The sequence below is a fragment of the Squalius cephalus genome (assembly GCF_949319135.1).
Source record: "Squalius cephalus genome assembly, chromosome: 21".
Taxonomy (NCBI): Eukaryota; Metazoa; Chordata; class Actinopteri; order Cypriniformes; family Leuciscidae; genus Squalius; species Squalius cephalus.
In genome coordinates, this window is record NC_137142.1 from 19,072,787 (window position 1) to 19,092,718 (window position 19,932).

The 19,932-nt window shown below is 37.2% G+C and overlaps 3 protein-coding genes across 3 annotated transcripts in view; 1 reads left to right on the plus strand and 2 right to left on the minus strand.

Annotated features, from left to right (window-relative positions):
- The window catches only part of tdrd9 (tudor domain containing 9), a 35,557-nt gene extending 22,123 nt beyond the window's left edge, over positions 1–13,434 (minus strand). Inside the window, exons 1-8 of the mRNA XM_079854664.1 lie at positions 13,181–13,434; positions 4,503–4,594; positions 4,198–4,271; positions 3,844–4,065; positions 2,780–2,902; positions 2,132–2,212; positions 1,870–2,040; positions 1,686–1,789 (exon numbers count right to left, since the gene is read on the minus strand). Of these exons, the coding sequence (XP_079710790.1) occupies positions 1,686–1,789; positions 1,870–2,040; positions 2,132–2,212; positions 2,780–2,902; positions 3,844–4,065; positions 4,198–4,271; positions 4,503–4,594; positions 13,181–13,302 (989 nt within the window). The 5' untranslated portion in view covers positions 13,303–13,434. The remainder of the gene's footprint in view (positions 1–1,685; positions 1,790–1,869; positions 2,041–2,131; positions 2,213–2,779; positions 2,903–3,843; positions 4,066–4,197; positions 4,272–4,502; positions 4,595–13,180) is intronic.
- Positions 13,435–14,541: 1,107 nt separating this feature from the next.
- On the plus strand, positions 14,542–18,041 carry pgam1a (phosphoglycerate mutase 1a). The gene is made up of 4 exons (XM_079855066.1): positions 14,542–15,064; positions 15,784–16,058; positions 16,613–16,793; positions 17,752–18,041. The coding sequence occupies exons 1-4, from the start codon at positions 14,926–14,928 to the stop codon at positions 17,919–17,921; spliced, it is 765 nt and encodes a 254-aa protein (XP_079711192.1). The 5' UTR covers positions 14,542–14,925; the 3' UTR covers positions 17,922–18,041.
- Positions 18,042–18,263: 222 nt separating this feature from the next.
- On the minus strand, positions 18,264–19,931 carry mettl18 (methyltransferase 18, RPL3 N3-histidine). The gene is made up of 2 exons (XM_079855067.1): positions 19,742–19,931; positions 18,264–19,485 (listed from the first exon to the last, which is right to left on the minus strand). Exons 1-2 carry the CDS (start codon positions 19,841–19,843, stop codon positions 18,613–18,615), a joined length of 975 nt encoding a protein of 324 aa, XP_079711193.1. The 5' UTR covers positions 19,844–19,931; the 3' UTR covers positions 18,264–18,612.
- Between the last annotated feature and the right edge of the window lies 1 nt (position 19,932).

Sequence of the window (19,932 nt, forward strand, 5' to 3'; positions counted from 1 at the left end):
CACTTTATTTTCATTTTGTGTTATTTTGTATATTTTTAAACGACTGTGGTGGCTCATACCAACATTGTATTAACAAAAACTAGTTTGGGATTGCTATTTAAAAAGCTTAACCTCATAGGCCTACGGATTATTTATCAGTATTAGTCATATTCTTACAATTGATGTGTAAGTTAAGTAAAGGGGGACGGTACTTGTGTGTGTCAACAATTTTTATGAAATAAATTTGCTTGTTTAAAAAAAAATCTATTATAATAGGCCTTTCTATCTATCAAGATTCAAATAGCTTTATTGGCATGGTGAAAGAAATATTTACATTGCCAAAGCATTCATAACACTATACAATAAAAATAAGTAAAAAAATAAATAAATAAATAAATAAAATAATAATAATAATAATAATAAAAACATCTTACATGAAAATAAACATAGCAATAAAAATGTTTAATCTTCTAATATTTATATCAGTGTCTCTAGGCATATAGTTGGTAGCTCTGTCCTGCTGGAGGCTCTTTTTTCGTCACAGGACCTCACATAGCTGGCAGCCAGGTTTGAACTATCCATCTATATCTATCTCTATCTCTATATCTATCCATCTATACATATATACACACACACACACACATTTAAAAAGTGGGTCACAGCTTGATGACCATGGGAAAATGTGGGTCCCATGGCCAAACGAGTTGAGAACCACTGACCTAGTCCTAGACTATAGTGGCCTATCATAGTGTAATCGGTGCTTCCAGGTTCATAAGAAACTAAAATATTTTTCAAAACTTAATATAATTAACAAAAAAGGTCTCGAATGTTGTTTTGCGTCAATGCTTTTAAACTACACTCGTTTGAAATCGTGATATGGCTTATCAAATCACAAAAGAATGCGATTAAATTAAATAAGCATATAGTCCGTTTGTGCTGCGTTTCAAAGTGAAGTGCGCACTTTGCGGACTTCACTTTGTTTTCTGCATCTCAGAACGGCTCAGTTCACAGTGAATGAATGCGTCTCTGCATGTGCTGTGAGTTTAGCTTGCAGGAATGTAGCGGGCACCAGTTACACATTATTGTTACATTTGCATAATTTCCAACATTTGTGTTTGAAGATGATACAGGCATTTCACTAGATTTGTAATAAGACTCATTTGCAAACCTGTTTTTACAGGTCCGCCAAAATAAAAGGTGTTATCTCTTGCAAGTGTAGAAATTCATACAAAGTATTGTAATTTTCCCTACTGTAGCATAAAGTAAAATAATATACTTATGATATATTAATTTTTATAAATTTTCCAGTGTATTTGTTTTACAATATATGTATATTACTGTCATTAGAACAATAACAAAAGTATTATTATATTGTAATTGTTTGGCTTCCTGGTTAAAACCAGTGTAAATGTAATGTAGACAGACACTATATCACAACTAAAACGAGGGTTGAGTCCACTTTAAAGTTCAGGAACTAAACAATTCACAGACTTTTTTCTTTGTTCAATTTGCACACTGAACATCGGTTGGAGCTCTTAATTTTGAACTCTCAAAGTGCACCAGATTCATAAACTTTAAAATGTAAAAAATGTATCTTATGGAGGCCACGCCCCCGGACCCCTCTAGAGGGACCCAGGTCCGCCCACCATAGTCTCACAAAATCCTGTGGGAAACACTGGTATGTGTGTCTCAATGTAATCTCTGACCTTTGATCTTTAGCCTCCATCTCATCAAAGCTCTGGATGAGAGAGACGGCAACATTATACATCTCCTCTGTGATACAAGGATCTTCTGGGTGGGTTAAGTTAACCTGTGACAAACACAAACACATTTATATAGAGCATTTAAGTAGAAATTGTCAAAATATAGCATTTTTGTTGCTTCCCATACATTGATTCCAAGAGGCAGGATGGTTGAGAGATCATTCAGGTAGAACTCTTCAATGGCGAATGGGGTTCCTTCCACCTCAAACACGTATGCTGGATTCATCTGATTGCGGATCACAGTTCCAAAATATTCTGCGAACTCTGCACAGTTTATAGTGGCGGACATCAGAATGACCTGTAGAAGGAGAGGTGGGATAAATGAAGAAGGGGTAAAAATGACTTGTAAAATATGCTTGTGTCAATCTAAGTATGCGTGTTGAACAAACCTTGACATATCTGGAATTGGACCGTAGCAGTTTTCTGATAACCAGCAACAAGAAGTCAAGTTCCTCTGTTCTCTCATGGACCTGAATCAATTTATAATCAAACACAAATTAAGTCTGAATGTAATTGTTATCATTTAATTTAAGTTTTATATTAATATTTAACCTTTTCATAATAGCAAATTATTTTTTTGCAAACTACTGAACTTTTTGTATTGGGACATCACTTAGTCTGATAATTGCATCCATTATAATTAATTATTTCTGTTCTTTTGAACTTTCTATTCATCAAAGAATCTTAAAAAACATATCACCGTTTCAACAAGAATATTAAGCAGCAGAGCTGTTTTAAACATTGATGAAAGTTAAAAAAAATGTCTTAGGTAGCAAATCAGCATATTAGAATGATTTCTGAAGGATCATGTGACACTGAAGACTGGACTGATAATGTTAAAATTCAGCCATGCCATCACAGGAATAGATTAATTTTAAAATGTATTAAAATACATACGTTTTTTAATAGCATTAATATTTCACAATACAACTGTTTTATCTGTATTTATGATGTAATAGAAGAAACCATGGTGAGCATAAGAGACTTCTTTCATTTAAAAGTTTGAAAGGTTGTATCTATAAATTGTATTTGTGTACCTCATCTATGAAGATGTGCGAGTACTCTGTGAGTGTTTTGGATCCCACTAATTTCTGCAGCAAGACTCCTGTGGTCACATAAATCAGTTTGGTATGTTCTGTGGCCATCTTCTCTAAACCCACCTTGAAAGAGAGAGGGAAAAATACATCTATTTAATGTATACAGTATTTAGTGAGTCTAATAGCTTACAGTATCCTTGGAATTTTAATCTGCATATTTTATACTGCAAGTTTAACAAAAGGGAATCCAATGCCAATTCTACTTAATTCCCATTCCTTACAGCAGTGTTTCCCAACCCGGTTTCTGGAGGCACCCCAACAGTACACATTTTGGATGTCTCCCTTATCTGACCCATCCATTTAAGGTCTTGGAGTCTCTACTATAATGAGCTGATGAGTTTGAAGTACTTTTCGTACTTTTGAAGAAAACACTTTTTTACTAATGATGTTTGATTTTCCAAAGAATCATTCTTTTAAGGTACTTCACAGAAGCACTGGTGCCTCACTTTAGTTCCTGGTTGATGACGCAACCCGGAAGTTAGATTCAGGGGCCGTTTACACGACACTGTTTTCAACTTAAAATGGAAAACCTTTATGCGTTTTGGGTGTTCATTTACACAACAATGCTGTTCTGGGGGCCTGAAAACGCAAACTTTTAAAAAAACGGTATTCAAAATGCAAACTTTTGAAAACAATACTGTTATTGTCTCTGTGTCAACTACATAAATGTGATATTGTGAAAACGGTGACGTCATGCGCATGTGTATTACTTATTCAGTCTATAAGCGCAAAGTTTTTCTTTACAAAGTGACATTGCCAACTACTGGCCTGGCATGAATAATCCACCATTTTGATAGTTTTGGCTGATCCGTGTGAACGTCATCATTTTGACAGTGTGTACACAAAAAAACGCGAAGGAAAACTTTTTTCTTTTTTAGTACATCGCTGTCATGTAAACGTAACCTCAGTTCGAATTTGTGAAAAGGCTTGACCAGTTACCAGGGTAAAAGAACAATTCGTTCAAGAATCGAACATCACTAGTTTCTACTGCATGCATCTCATACCTGATACCCCACCAAGCTGCCCAGGGTGCATTTGCGTTCACGTGCCACCCAGCGGGCAATGCTGGTGGCGCCGATTTTGCGTGGCTGAGTGACAACCAGATTACAGGGCATATTTCTCTCTGCATAGTGATCCAGGATGAACTGTGGCAGCTGGGTGGTTTTTCCGCTGCCTGTTGCTCCACGAATGATGATGACAGAATTATTCTCAATCAGAGAGACCAACTACACACACAAACACAGACAGGGATTGACACATGCACATATTAACAAATAAATCTTTTAAAAAACCCATAAATCTTCTATTGAATTATGAGTAAATATGTCCATATGTGCCTTGTATCTCTATGCATGTACCTCTTGTCTGTTCTTAGTAATAGGCAGAACTGGATACTCATAACTGGCCAGCGAAGGGGGGGTGGTTCCTGGACCTATAGTTCAAAAGCCACATGTTAAAACAGATTAAACATGAGTTATGCAATAACATCCTAGTAGGTAACAGAAAAGCCAAATATGGTGGTAGGAGATGTTATGCTAATAGCACCGTGACCGTACAGTACTGATTCAAGATAATCACACAAGTAAACACAAAAAATAGTTCAAGGAACATCAAGTGTAGAGTATGTGAGGAGCAGCTTGTGTGTAGGCTTGTTTGTAATTACTATTCAGAAGTTCTGCCCTCCTGCTCTTCTGGTTTCCTCCATCTGATCCTACCTTTTCTGGAGAGGTCTTATCAGACAACAGCTCTAGAGACCTGCAGCAAATGCACACGTTCATTAAGAGAAAAATGTGTAAGGTGTTGTCCTTGGGTCTCCTGCCAATCCATTCATTGCCTTGTTCAGGGGTTTTCCATCTTTTAGATGCCGCATCCCCAAATGCTTATAATTTATTATATTAGCATGTTAATATTTAGAAGCTAATATTTAGAAGCCAACTAAATATTTTCATGTAAAAAGGCCAAATTTATACTGTGAAATATTAATATGAATAAAATAGTATTTGGAAAATATTTAGTTTCTATAAAGAAAGCTACATTATTACATAGTATTAAAGGGCCCCTATTATGCTATTTTAAAGTTTCCTAATGTTGTTTTGGAGTCTCCTACAACATGTTTACATGCATCAAAGTTAAAAAAAACTGTTTAATTTCCTCATAATATACATTTGCACATCATCACATTTTCAATGACTCTCAAAAGACTCGTCAAATTAATCAATCTCTCTAAATCACTCCTTTCCGCGATATACTCTGCTCTGATTGGCCAGGCAGCTCAGTCTGTTACTTGTGATTAGGGATGGGTACCGAAACCCGGTATTAAACGGGCCCCCGGTGCTGAATTTTGAAAGACCGCTGGATCGATAAGCTTGGACGTTATCGGTTCTGCTGTCGGTACTGGAGAAATTAAGAAAGTACACGTGCTATATATTATTGCTATTAAGAAATTATTATCTTGAAAATTTAATCTCGCCAGCCACCTCTATATATAATAATATTGAACCCTTTGTCTGTGATGCATTTTTGCTAAAGAGAGAGAGTGTGTGTGAGAGAGAGAGCGATCTTTCACGCGGAGCCACAGCGCGCACATCATAACAGCCCTGCTTAATGAGTGACGATGAGGACAGAACTAAACATTAAAACGGTTACACTTTAGATCTTTGATATTAAACTAATTTTATTTTAGATTTTGTGTTCCAATGATTATAAAAAAGAAGATACTTGAGGTATAACCATTAAAAACTAAAGCCGCATTCTCTCCAACGCAACTTCCTTCCTTTCACAGCAGTGCGCTGTCATTTCTCCCTAAAACCCAAACGTAACATCAGAATCTGCACGATCGGTGACTGTTGTTAAATGTACTCTATACTGTTGCTAAACTGCGGGACGCGTTTGATAATAAAAGGCTATTAAAAGTACCAAAATTGTCGCAATAGACGCTGTTCCAAAAGCGGCGCGCGCTCCGAAACACACTGTAACGAGACAAGCAACGTATATTTTGGGCTTTGTGTGCGCATCTAAACGATCAAATATACACACAAATATGTAAAAATGGCTTGGAGATTCACTTAAATACAGTTTATGTCTTAAATGGACGTAAATAGTTGGGAGAAAATATGATGCACGTATGATTAGATCTGCATTTGGTCTTAAAGAGGCAGCAGTCTAATAAACCTGCTGACGATTGCTCCATTAATGTGAATCAAACAACAAAAGGCAAAGAGAAAATCAGTCACAGCTCTTGGATGAATAATTTTGGCTTTTATAAGCTTTAATCTATCTATGATAAACTATGCAGTGTTATTTTACATCTGACTTTATTAGATGTCTTTTTAGCCCATATTACTCCTGAACAGTAATGTCAGTAGATATTACTGAAATTAAAGCACTGGGTATATAAGGCCATCCTTAAAAATATCTTGGTTTGCCGTAACAGCAAAAAAAAAAAAAAAAAAAGGTCGGTTGGTCGGTCTATTTTTTTTTTTTTCGAGAGTCGATGTAAAAAAAAAATGTACAATTTTGGTCAAATTTGCATATCGGGACTTCACTGACAGTTTTCCAGAACTTCGTGCTATATATATATATATTAAATAACAATTAGAAAACCTGTATAAACTGAGCACCAAAGAATAATATTATAGCGGTAATATTATAGGCCTATTCATGTAACGGGAGCGCTGCCAATAACGCACCTAAGCTGTCAGAATTGGGAAAAGTGATGATTATTAGTATGTCAAATATATCAAGGAGACATTTCAATTGTTTATTAATAAACAAGTGTTTTCTGTGTCAAAGATGAAGTTGACGATGCTGACGCGATCTTCGCAGTAGCCTAGTGAACGCGCCAGAGAGAAATGCACATTTCATTACATAAGCAGAGAGCAGTCTGTTTTCTTTCGTTTTGAATTGTTTTGTTTAAAAGTGTACATTTCATGCTTTTTTATATATAGGCCTATATATATGTCTCAGGTCTGTGAGGCAAGTAGCTTATACGCTGAGTTTCGGTTCATTTAAGAGACCAGCTCCAGTTCACGCGCCGGCGACTCCGTGTCCTGATTATATTGCCTTATTTAGCCTACCTCTTATTTATTAAATAAATGAAAATGGTTGATGAAACATTGATCAAAATTAAGATACAATTAATACAAAACGAAATTCAGTTTAAAGACAGACTTTCTACAAAAACAAACTTAATGAAGTGGTTAAAATCATGTCTGCCTACTCCATTTGTCTTCCGATATTTTCGGGATCATCTTATCTTATTCATGCTATTCACTTTTCATATAATCAACATGAAATTTAAAAAATAAATATTATTTTATTTAAACATGAATATGAAACTAAATCGTTTTTTAATGACTGTGGGCTACAACACAGGCCTACAGTAGCCTACAGAGAAATTTACTGTCGGAGCGTTGCCGGTGAGGATGTGGGGGGAGAGATACAATTTTCGATCAATCATCGAATTTTATTTTGCTTGATATGCCCAGTCTTAATATTTGGTGTTTTAAATGCCTGTTTGAGATCTCTGTGAAGTTTTAATTGCCGCTTTCAGAGCGGTCACGTCCGTAACATTGTTTCTTCCTCATAAATGCGAACACGAAAAATAAAATAAAATGAATAGGCTATAAATTATGTTCTGTGGAGAGCCAATCCCTCTTCATCCGGTGGGTATAATAGTCTACTTTTGGTTTGCGCAGTGTAATTCATAGAATTAGCCTACTAAAACATATTTTTCGTGGATCTGAGTGTCGCGATTTCGCTTTCATTTCGCATAGGCCTACAGCCTACACAGCCCTTATAATCATAGATGACGCCACGGGTTTTTATTTAAAAGAAAGAGCGTAGCCTACGTTTGTAGCCTATATGTAGGCCTATTTATTCACAATAAAATATAATTAATATCATTTTATTGCATTTGTATTAGTTGTTTGAAGAGTAAAAAAAAATCGGTCGGTCTTAACGCAAGTTTACAATCGGCAAGTCGGTCGGACTAAAAGGGAAAAAAATAAATAAATTGGGTCGGACATAAATTGACTGGGTCGGTCGGGTTACGGCAAACAAGAATATTTTTAAGGATGGCCTAATTTGTGTATTTGTTTTATTGTATTTTTTTTTTTGTTTGACCATGTGTTTGGTCAAAGCCTGCACCCTTCTGCATAACATATAGGCCTGTCGCGATAGTCGATAAGTCAATTAATCGCACGATAAAAAAAAATGAGCTTGATAATTTTTCCGGCCGCGATAATTCCATTTGCATGCTTGTTTGTTTTCCTCGTCTCTCTCTCTCTACCAAAGAGACTGGATGACCACTCTCGCTCGGTTCTTTAGCGTATAGGAGGCGTATAGGAGGAGTGAACCCTCTTGTTGTCAGTTGCATGGTGTGTGGGGAGGCGGCGCCGCGTTTGCGGCTACTGCCGGGAGAGAGAGAAGACGCTGTGAGTTGCGACAGCGAGCCCGATCACATGAAAATGCGTATCTATACCACGAATGTTATTTCTCGTGCCATTTATACGCCAAAAATAGTTTTTGCGTGCATATGATACGCTCTTTATGGCGTGTAATACGCACGCACTCCTCACCCCTAATCCTAACCAAGTATTTTCAGTGCGTAGCATACACGCAATAAAGTGCGTCTCCGTCTTCCCGACAGTACACAATCACTTGACAAAGTAACAGGAGGACAAAGTAACAGGAGGACAGTGCAGAATGGTGTGATATGGCTTGTTGAGGCTTTTTTTTATTTGTTTACAAAGGTCCTAACTGTCAGTTTGGCCTGTTATGGAATGTATCACTATTTATGCCTAATGTCTAAAGCCTAATGTTTAATATTTTTTGAAGTGCAATTTTACATCCATTTTATTTATTAACAGACATTTATTTTGTTAGTTATTTTGTTTATTTCGGCGTCTGTCCCCTTGAAGGGGGTCGCACACCGGACGCGCAGCTCAGCGCAGCGCCACGTCTTTTAAATTCGAACACATTATTCTCTATGAGAGCACACACACCGGCGGCGTCTGTCCGCGGCGCCCAGCAACGGCTCAGGACCGTGTTCAAAATCCTGCCGCGCCACAGAGCGCCATTTACATAGTTTTATATTAAATTTACATGTATGTGTCTCAAATCGTAGTTAATGTATATACGGACTTCACCCCGTGCTGCAATATACATTTAGTTTTATATTTATTTACAGAAATCAGAAAATTGCTGATGCTAACGGATTTTCAGGTGAGAGTTGTCCTAGACGTGGCGCGGCGCGGCGCTGAGCTGCGCATCCGGTGTGCGACCCACTTAAGAGTCCATTGCTTTCATTGTTTTTGGTTGTTTTGTTCATTTTTTTGGATATTTAAAATGTTTTCCGTTTTCAATGTTTAATATTCTTTAGAAATAAAAGTTTATAGATCGTTGAAAAGGTGTACCTGCATTATTATGCCATTATAATTATATTAAATGAAAATGGTCTCAAAACGACAATATTATCGTTTATCGCGATAATTTCTTGGACAATTTATCGTCCAGCAAAATTTGTTATCGTGACAGGCCTAATAACATACTGTACATGTTTTATTTGTTTAGTTAAAGCATAGCTTTTTCTTTTGCTATAGATATTTATTTAACATTTCAAAATATAAAGCAATATTAATTATGTTCTAAATGTATTTTTTTTCCTTTTTTTTAATATAACAAAAAGAACCGATAAGAATACCGTTAAAGTAACGGATCGATAAGGAGTATCGGTAAGAGTAGTAATACCGTTAAAACCTTAACGATACCCATCCCTACTTGTGATTGGCTTACCGTGTACAGCACGTCAAAAACAAAACCGCCCATTGCCATAACAACGTCAGCTCAGCTTGTCCTGAGGCTTCCTACACCGTAAACTAAACACAGTAACGAACATGACGTCGATTTTACCATATCAATGCGAGCGCGAGTCCGATGATGAAACACTGGAAGAACTAGTTATTCAACCCGAACCTCCATCGCAAGGACGGCTTGAGCCGGACGTTTCTCAGTGATACACTACTCAGTTTGAGGTAGGGCTGAACGATTAATCGCAATAAAACCGCACGCGATTTGGTAAAGGCTGCGATTATTTTATGCGCAGCTTGTCAGTGGAGTGCGGCTGATTGGTAGTAAATACTGCCCCATTTGAACGCCAGAGGGCGCTCTCATGCAAACACGATAAATATGCCCCGCCGCAGAAGTACAATAATGCGCATCATTCCAGGAAATCCCTATCGCTGTAGCTGAATAAACAGAAGACTGAAACGCTTTGATTAAACATGACTTATAAATACACGACTGCCTTATTCTGTGTAAGAAGGCACATCATCTCACAGAAGGAGGAGCTCAGCTGTCGTTATGAAGTGAGTTTGGAGTAAATGCGTGTTATTAAATGTTGTCTGTTGTTGGACAAGAGGTTCATAAATGCTTCTCATGTTTTGGAAAGATGTTTGACGCGTGTTGTTTTTTCAAATGCACGTTATAAGTGACTCAAACTCACAGTGCTTTCAGATGGAGCAGCGTTTACTGAGCCGTACATCAATGACAAGCTGCGCATAAAAAAAATAATAAAAGCCTTTGCAATTTTAAAATCGCGATAAGCCATCTCGATTTAAGTGCGATTACATGGAAAGTGCGATTAATTGTTCAGCCCTAGTTTGAGGTACATTATATGAGATGTTGCAACTGTAATTCCTCACCATCAGCATTAAAGTGCATGTCCATCAACAAACCGATTATTTTACGTGTACTAATTTATTTACCGAGAATTTTTGTAATATATTGCTGTGAACACGTGGAAACTGTATCAATAAAAGTGCATGTATACAATGTATACATTAGCCGAGCTCTAGAGTGAATGATCTGATGTTAATGAACATAAACGTTGGTAAAACATATTTCCTCAAAGTAGTGAGAACGACAGACAATCTGCATTAATAGACACAGTTATAGGTAATCTAATCGTGGCCCACAACTGATTAGCAGAAGTATTTTAGTAAGACAGTAATAACGTGAGTTAGCCAGTTAGCAGGAGACCTACACAATATAAAACTCAAAACTACGTTTTTTGAACACTATCTTTCAAGAGCAAGCGGTTAGTGAATCCTGCATTGAACATTGAAATTTGAGCAGCAGTCTTCAGTAAAATAAAGGGACCACAGCAAAAGTTTAGGATTATACTGCTGTGATATCGTGGTAAAGATTAACTTTAACAACTGATTCTTCACATGCTCGTCCTTGAGCAGTGAAAAAAACTGGCTTTACCTTCACATTGTAGAGCACAGCGTCTTCTTAACATGATGCTAGGGCTGGGCGATAAAACGATAACGATATGTATCGCGATAGACACGTAATCAATATCAATAAAATATGTGTTCGATAAAACGTTCGATTTTTTTTTTTTTTTCTTCGTCGGAAGACACCAGAGGTTGCGAAGCAAGTTTGGTTGCATGAACAAAGGCATTCACTCTCTGGTAACCTAGCAACGTAGGGGGGTGACACGCTAACAGCCGGTCATGTAACAGTATGGTTGCGCCATATTGTTGTCTCGTGTTGGATTCTTCAGTAACAGAACCGGCGTGGAGTGATAAGTGGAAAATGAGTGCCATCAGCGATTGTTGATGAAACCAGAGCCCGTCTACGGAGAGCCTTGGCACTTCCTATTAGCCCCATTGTATCGATCTTGGTTGCAGTTCCATTAGAATTCCACTGGAGGTGATCGCAGGCGAGTGCAGACTGAATGGGAGTCTATGGGGCTAGACGGCTAAATGTGTCTCTTTCACCCGATTCCCGTTGAGAAATCTCAGATTTTATTGTAAGTTTAGCAAGTTCAACATGGGTTATAGGTCGAAAGTTGAATGAACGAGTACGAGTAATTTCTTTTCGATTTCTTACAGGTTGAGTTGTTGTTGCCCATAACACGCTAGCATTCTGCTAATGACGTCAGCATTCTGACGTCATTGACATTTTAAAAGACTTTTTAAACCAAATAAGTGACTCTAAAAAATCTAACACCCAGCAATGTGTAATTTCTTTGCATCTCCTTTCGAATACAACATTCAAATTACTAGACAAAATTATATCCTGAGAAAAGTGGATTTTGAGGGTTTTTCGCCATAGACCTCCATTCATTCTGCACTCGCCTGCGAGCGCCCCCGCATGGACAGAGACGTGTTACTGCAGCCAGTCCAGAAACCGGAAGTAAGCAGAGAGTGCCAATTCTCTTCCTATTCGACATTCTCTGATAAAACAGGAAAAGTCAGCTCGCCAGTATGGCAGTTTTTTGGATTTTTTTTTTTTAAAATGTAACATATTTGTCTCCTGGTTCTTATTTTAAATCAATAATTATCTATATCGACCGATATGAAACACTTATATCATGATACAGTTTTCAGCCATATCGCCCAGCCCTACATGATGCTATCCAGTATCCACAGGAATCAGCTGAAGGTTTGAGGTTCAAGTTTTCCCTAGTGTCTGCGCATGCAATAAGTGGGCAGGCAATATTCTAATGTTTCATCTTGACGTCACAACGAAACGGAATCATTTAATTGACTCAGAGTCGACTCTTACTTTTGAAAGACACTTACTTTATACTGTGCACTTTCAGATTTAAAACTTTGCAGGATGTTTTCATTCACTTAGAGCTATGTTACACACTACATGAAAGGTCGTTTTCAAAAATCCATAATAGGGGCCCTTTAATATTTTCTTACTCACTATATTCCTGTGCTGCACTGTAGATGTATATTTTAATATATATATATATATATATATATATATATTTTTTTTTTTTTTAAATCAATTTATTCATGTTAACCCATGTTTTATTCATTTTATTTATTTAGTTCAATTTATCATTCATTTATTTTTACACAGTTTTTTAGACTTTTCCACAGGCGGCCTAGCACTCCCTTGCGGCCTCCTGAGGGTCCCTGGGCCCAGTTTGAAAACCCCTAGCCTATAGTTTACCACCAGCTGTCAAACAAATCAATTCACCCGCGCACATGTTGTTGTTATTGTTATGAGCCTCCAAAACTAAACTTGGGCAAAGCATTCATATTTAATAATGTGAAAATGTAAGTGCTAAATTGAGTGCGTATACTCTGAAAAATAAACTAGCAGCTACGTATCCTAAACGCACGTGTCTCCCATGGTGATTTTATTTTAATTAGCGATAACTGCACATGGTCCAAAATTCCAGTTTCATCAATGTTATTGTCCAACATCTTTTGAAATTACGAAATCCTATTAAAGCAAGTTTGGATAATAAAACAAACAGTTTAAAACTTTTCACCTGTACATGCAAAAACACGTATGACCTCATCATTAACGTACCTGACTGCAGTAGCTTCGGTCTCATCTTGCTTTTTCACTTCATCAGTGATTGTGATGTTTGCAAACTGTGCCCCAACAGTAAACCAGTGGGCTATCTGAGCTGATGTGATGGCCTGATTCATCCTGCACAAAACTTTCAAAAATCATGTAATAAAAACGCCAAAATGTCCATACGCCGAGAAGAGCTAACATGCGTCCACCTGCGCGATCTCAAGCATCTTTTCTTCTACCAACATGCCGCGTGCGTGCGTGCGTGAACAACGTCAACGGTCACCTTTTTTTTTTTTTTTACTTTTTTTTTTAAGTAACGAAAATGTTTTATGTTGTGTGATTTGTTGATAGAACAAAGTATGTTAGTGAGATATTAACTTCAAAATAAATGTAGGCGTATTTACATTAATTAGAGACCATATGCTGAGAAGAATCTGAACTAGTGGCGATATTTCCCGCCGATTCCTTCATAGAACACTGGGAGGCTGCAAGCCTGGACCCGGTAGATATAAGGCCCAGGCAGTAAAAAGACAAAAATAATGATTAGAATTGTGTAGAAGAGCGTAAAATAAACCAATTATTAAATTAATCTTTATCTAAAAAACTTATAACATTAACAATACTTAATGTTATGCATAAAAACGATATGACGTACCTCTCATAATCAGGATGCAGCAGCAGCTATGTTGACTATCTGTCACTGGACCCGTCGCTGCGGAAACCGTTAGCTATTTAACCCTATGATTTAACCCAACAGTCGGGTTATTTCTAGAAATTACCCAACGATTTTAAAAATGACCCAATTTTTTTTATTTTTTTTGTATTTTTTTTTGGGAGAATAACCCAACATATTTTTACCCAATATGTAACCCAACATTTTTTACTGTGTTTTTTACTGTCTATAAAGTACTGTGTACTTTATAGACATTAAAGAATCATGTAGAAAACAGTCTACTATTTAGAGTTGATATTTAGATTTATTTATGATATGATCCCAATTTGGGCAAACCCCCCCCCCCCCCCCCCCCCCCCCCCCTCCCTCCCAAAAAAAAGACCAGTTGACAGTTACTGGAATAAACTTAATAAAATAAAATAAAAATCAACTACAGTTGAAAAGAAGATTGTTTCTGACTACTCTTAACAGAAGCAAAGGCGAAAACCCTTCCTTGAACATACTAATAAAGTTATTGTAAGGAATTAATAGTTAGGCCTATCACATTTGTTTCATTTATATACCAACATCACCATTCATTCTCTTCCGCGCTAAACCCCGCCCAATACCAACATAAGTAACATTTTGATTGGCTCTCCTGTACCTCATATCTCCAAGATACACCCAATGAAATCTAACGGGAAGTTACAATCTTCCTGAGTCTAATTATTTATAATACTTTATCTCTGGCATGTTCGATGAACTATGAACGATTAAATATATTACAGTCTTTCTTATTCTTGCTAATATATTTTCAAGCTTAAATATAAAATATGCAGAGACATTCATTACAGGAAGCTCATGTTTTTTTTCCATGTCGTATTTGCAGTTTCACAGTGTGTCGCATCGTTCCGAGGCGCTGATTGGTGGAGCGTTGAGATGGGCAGGTCGGAAACGTCATTATTAGGGACTCAGATGAGAGAAGGGTCTTTTTGACAGTAACGTTACTCTCTTTACAGAGCTTAACAACCTGTTCGACCAGAGCTCAGTCATCGTGCTTTCTTTAGCCGCTACCTTTAAGATCTGTCTCTGAATATCTCAAATGGCTGCATACAAGTTGGTTCTCATTCGCCATGGCGAGAGCTGCTGGAACCAGGAGAATCGCTTCTGCGGCTGGTTCGACGCCGACCTGAGCGAGACAGGGGCTCAGGAGGCAAAGAAAGGCGGTCAAGCTTTAAAAGGTTTGTAAGTTTGTTTAATATTATATTTTCCAGCATTGTGAATGATGAGCGTTGTAAATCTGCCGTCCCAAGTGTATATCAGCATTTTAGATTGTTTTTTGAAAGTTATGACAAGTTTGATGTTATGTACATTACGTCTACATTGAGAATAACTTTACCTGCTTTGTCTTACTAATGTTTGCATTGAGGTTTTTGCGTTTTAAATAATAAAACTCAAACCGGAAAATTCAAATGACTTTCAGAAGACTGACATCCCCGGCGTTACCCCGCCTTCGACGTGACGCGTGTAAGCTCTGAACCAATGACCTGGCAGTTTGCCTATTACTGACGGGTGTGGGGCGGGGCCTACGTGATGCGAACGTGCCGCACAGAACGTGATTTTACACACCACGTGCTGAATTTCCCAATAAAAAGTGACTTTTTTTGACGTTAAGCAACTGTTTTTACTGTTTACTGTACTGCATTACTGTTAAGCAATGCTTATATTTTATAAATGCATTGTAATACCATTTTTATGATAGTTTAAATAAAAATTATATGTAATACCGGTATATTTTTTTAAATATATTATGATATTCATTTGTATTATTCTAAGTCTATAATATCGTATTAGATGAATTTGTATTCAATGTATATATTGATCACAATGTATTGATTTGTGTCATTTTTAATTACATCTGCCTATTAAATAAATCTATGCTATATCACTGTCTTTGCAGATGCAGGGTATGAGTTTGACATTTGTTATACCTCGGTGCTGAAGAGAGCCATCCGGACGTTATGGATCGTTTTGGACAGTATTGATCAGATGTGGCTGCCTGTGCACAGGACCTGGCGCCTGAATGAACGTCATTATGGTGGTCTCACTGGGTTGAACAAGGCTGAGACTGCAGCCAAGCATGGTGAAGCCCAGGTTAAGATTTGGAGGCGCTCATTTGACATCCCCCCACCAACTATGGATGCAGATCATGACTTTTACAGCATCATCAGCAAGGTGAGGTCTTCAGCCTCATTCAATCATTATGTCATTTTAATCACTAAATCTGTTTGATCTGTCATCGTAATTAGTTATTTCCCCTCCTCATATTCCATAGATTTTCAAATTACCGGTATATAAGAAACAGAAACTCATGAGTGTATAAATGCATATCCCCAATGACAGCATCCCTATTAACATTATTATCTGCATTCCTGCATCCATTACAACAATCTCAGAATTCATAAATCATCTTAACATACAATATTCCATCTGATTTTATGAGTGTAAAAACTTGGGGTTTTCACTGTTACATGTTGCAGTTTGTTGCAACATGTTGGATTTACATTTTGAAACTGATGTGCTAGTAGTTAATAAGTGCAAAGGCTCAGAAAACAAAGGTCAAACCTTATTTGTATAGGAAACTGCGTTCTATGTCCCAGAACAAACAAGTCAAGAGTTTCTATTAGCTAAATGAGCAGTACTATTGGATACTGTAACTGACATGTTTAAGGAACATTTCATTATTGAACTAATTTTGTCTTGTTGGACGTCCTTTCTTTTTTTTTTAGGACAGACGTTATGCTGATTTGACCGAGGACCAGCTGCCGCCTTGTGAGAGTCTGAAGGACACTATTGCACGGGCTCTACCTTTCTGGAATGAGGAGATTGTGCCTCAAATCAAGGAAGGGAAAAGAGTGTTGATTGCCGCTCATGGAAACAGTTTGAGAGGCATTGTGAAACACTTAGAAGGTAATTGCAGGATCTTTTCAATCCCTTGTTCAGTGTTCTTCTCACCATCATTTAAATTTTCAAAATACCAGGAAAATACATCGAAATTAAAAGCTTTAATAAGGAAAAAAACATTTTTTAGTTAAAATTTATATAATCTGCAAGAAATTGCTCTTTATGAGTCGCTGTCCATAAAATTACTTTCAATTCCACAAAAAAAAGGCAAAATTTACCGTTTACTTTGTTAGAGAACTTTTTGAGTCTTGTGGTGTGCAAGTTAATCCACAATGCCATTCCCCCATGGAATGACATTCCTTCTCTATAACTGGTAACACTTTAGTTTAGGGTCCAACTCTCACTATGAACTAGTTGCTTATTAGCAGCATAATACTGGGATATTGGCTGTTTATTAGTATTTATAAAGCACTTATTAATGCCTAATTCTGCATGAACATATTTTACATCCCTTAATCCTATCAATACCTAAACTTAACAACTACTGTACTAACTATTAATAAGCAGTAATTAGGAGTTTGAGGCAAAAGTTGTGGACCCTAATTGGACCCTAAACTAAAGTGTGACGAAATAAACTCAGCCTTTCTCATTACTTGATCTACTAAAATAACTAAAGCTGAAATAAAAAAATTAAACCTATATAAACATTAAAAAAAAGACAAAACCGCAACAAAATTACTAAAACTTTAAAATGAAAACGAAAAATATCAAAATAAAAACCAATTCAAAATATTCATAAAAATGATAAAAGTAACTAAATACCAAAACAACACTGACCATAGGCAGGGAAACACCCTAGTCTAGACAGATATGCACAAAAACATCTTATTTAATAAGTTATACATTTAAAAATGAAACCTACTACTTGAGGACATTTGATTGCTGTTTTAGAAATAGTTCGTCACAAGCTCTTATGAGAGGTCACGTTTCAGTTTTTCTACAGTCTCATAGTGTTTCCTCACAGGTATGTCTGAGGAGGCCATCATGGAGCTGAATCTGCCCACAGGCATCCCTATTCTTTACGAGCTGGACAAGAACTTGAAGCCCATCAAACCCATGCAGTTCCTCGGAGACGAAGAAACTGTTCGCAAAGCCATGGAGGCTGTGGCAGCCCAGGGCAAAGCCAAGAAATAGAGTATTTACTTTAAACTTTTTAAATTATACATCAGCACTGAATTACTTTAAACAAGACTCCCATATTTAACATCAACGAGACAGAGCTCTATCGGATAAGTGTCTACGAGTTCAAATAAATATAGGACCTATTACCATAATGTAATTCTAGAATTTTGCAATGGTTGTGAGTATTTATTAGGTAAACAGTTTACAAGGACCACATATTTTTGTTTGGATTTGTCTATGTAATTCATTCCATAATTTACTTTATCTCCACTTTATTTTTTTTTTAAGAATATTATGTTTGGTCATGTGTTCTCAATGCAGCAAGTACATTTCTTTTCACATTAAACCAGTGTTGAGACTGAAAACCTAATGACTGTTTCGTCTGTTGGCCTGCTTGATAAATTGTACAGACATAAGCCGGAACATGTAAACTTATGCCAGTCGTTGTTTATTTGATGACGGTTATGCAGCACAGTATGAACCAATATATAATGTGTACTTAATATTGCAGATTGAATTGGAATTAAGTAACAAATCATCAGTGTTTCACCAAACTTTGAAAGTTTCAGTTCTGTTTTACCTTTAGTTATGTATGCCAAGCACAATTTAGGCTCCCATAGTCAATGCATTTGGCCTGAAAGGGATGGGTGTCCATAATAGATAGTTAATGTGCACATTAACACTTATCAATACAATTTTAATGTCACTTTTTAAATGTCAATGATACTACATGTCTCTTCAGGCCTTGTTCCACATCCTTCAGATATTTGGTTTGAAAGACTTTATTCTGCTCCACAAACTTCTCAAACAGATGAAGGCCACCGCCTACTCCAAAATAGTGAGACTTAGTTGCCAAATAAACAATCCCATCCTCAGCAAGCAGGCCACAAAACACACTATGAAGAGAAGAGTAGTAGTCTGTGTTGTATATGGTTTCTGATGTGAAGATAATGTCATATTTTGGCGATGAGGTTTTATTTCGCATAAGTGTGAGAAAAGAGTTCCAGTCGCCCGAGAAGAAACCACAGCGATCTAGTAATTTCTGTGATGCATTCAGGGCTTTCCTCTTAGATGGTGGACTGCTATTTTGCTCCTCTGTCTCATCATCATCATCATCTTCACAATTGAGAAACACATTTGGCACTGTTAACTGCTCTATCACAGTGCTGTTATAATCCTGGAAGTCAACTTTGATGGCTCCTCTCTTCAATGCAAGAATGCCAAGTAGACCTGCTCCACAGCCCAAGTCTAACACCCTTTTTCCAGTGAAGGTCTCTCCTTCATCATCAATGTACTCAAGAAGATCATACGTGCATTCCCATATCTTAAGTCCACCCTCATACACTCCAGTGATGAGGTCAGAGTTTTGATTCAGTGTTTTGGCCAGTATCTCCTCACTGTCCTCTAGTTCAGGAGCGGTCTTCTCGAACACTGATTCATTGAGACAGAGCAGTGGAGGCAGGGCACCTACTGTGATGGTTTCAGGCACCCAGTTCTCAATGTGGGAGAGAGGATCCAACAAAGGTTCGTGCTCAATAGCATTCTTCATCTTCGTTGGGACGGTTGCACTGGCGTCCTATAAAAAGATACATTGTGCATAATGATCTTGACAGATGCAATCACTGGTTACTTTTTGACATGTAGCGTGAGTTACGAGACCTACATATACTTGATTTATTCTTTCACATAACTGATAAGATAGAGTATCATTTGGGGCATGTGCGTTGTACTTCTCAAGCATAATTTTAAAAAAAAATAGTAAAGTCAGCCGACTAGCATTATTAGCAAACATATAGCCAGAATTAACAAGCTATAACGTTACATTCCCTTACCGAGCATTTAAGATCCACATCTTTTGCGTTGTCGTCTTTGTTTTCTTTATCATTTATTTCTTCTGTTTGTAAAGGTATATCGAAGTTGAAAGTGAATGCCATGTTTTGTACTATTTCTACTCCCGTAGTGAGCACGTGTGAACAGCAGCTACTGTCGTTGCCTGAACGAATTGTTCTTTTGAGTCGGATCT

Excerpts from the sequence above, each read along its gene's own strand:
- mettl18 (XM_079855067.1), bottom strand. The coding sequence starts at position 19,843 with ATGGCATTCACTTTCAACTTCGATATACCTTTACAAACAGAAGAAATA. Across the intron at positions 19,486-19,741 it reads ATGTGGATCTTAAATGCTCG|GACGCCAGTGCAACCGTCCC; the intron begins GTAAGGGAATGT and ends ATCTTTTTATAG.
- pgam1a (XM_079855066.1), top strand. The coding sequence starts at position 14,926 with ATGGCTGCATACAAGTTGGTTCTCATTCGCCATGGCGAGAGCTGCTGG. Across the intron at positions 15,065-15,783 it reads AGGCGGTCAAGCTTTAAAAG|ATGCAGGGTATGAGTTTGAC; the intron begins GTTTGTAAGTTT and ends CTGTCTTTGCAG. Across the intron at positions 16,794-17,751 it reads CATTGTGAAACACTTAGAAG|GTATGTCTGAGGAGGCCATC; the intron begins GTAATTGCAGGA and ends GTTTCCTCACAG.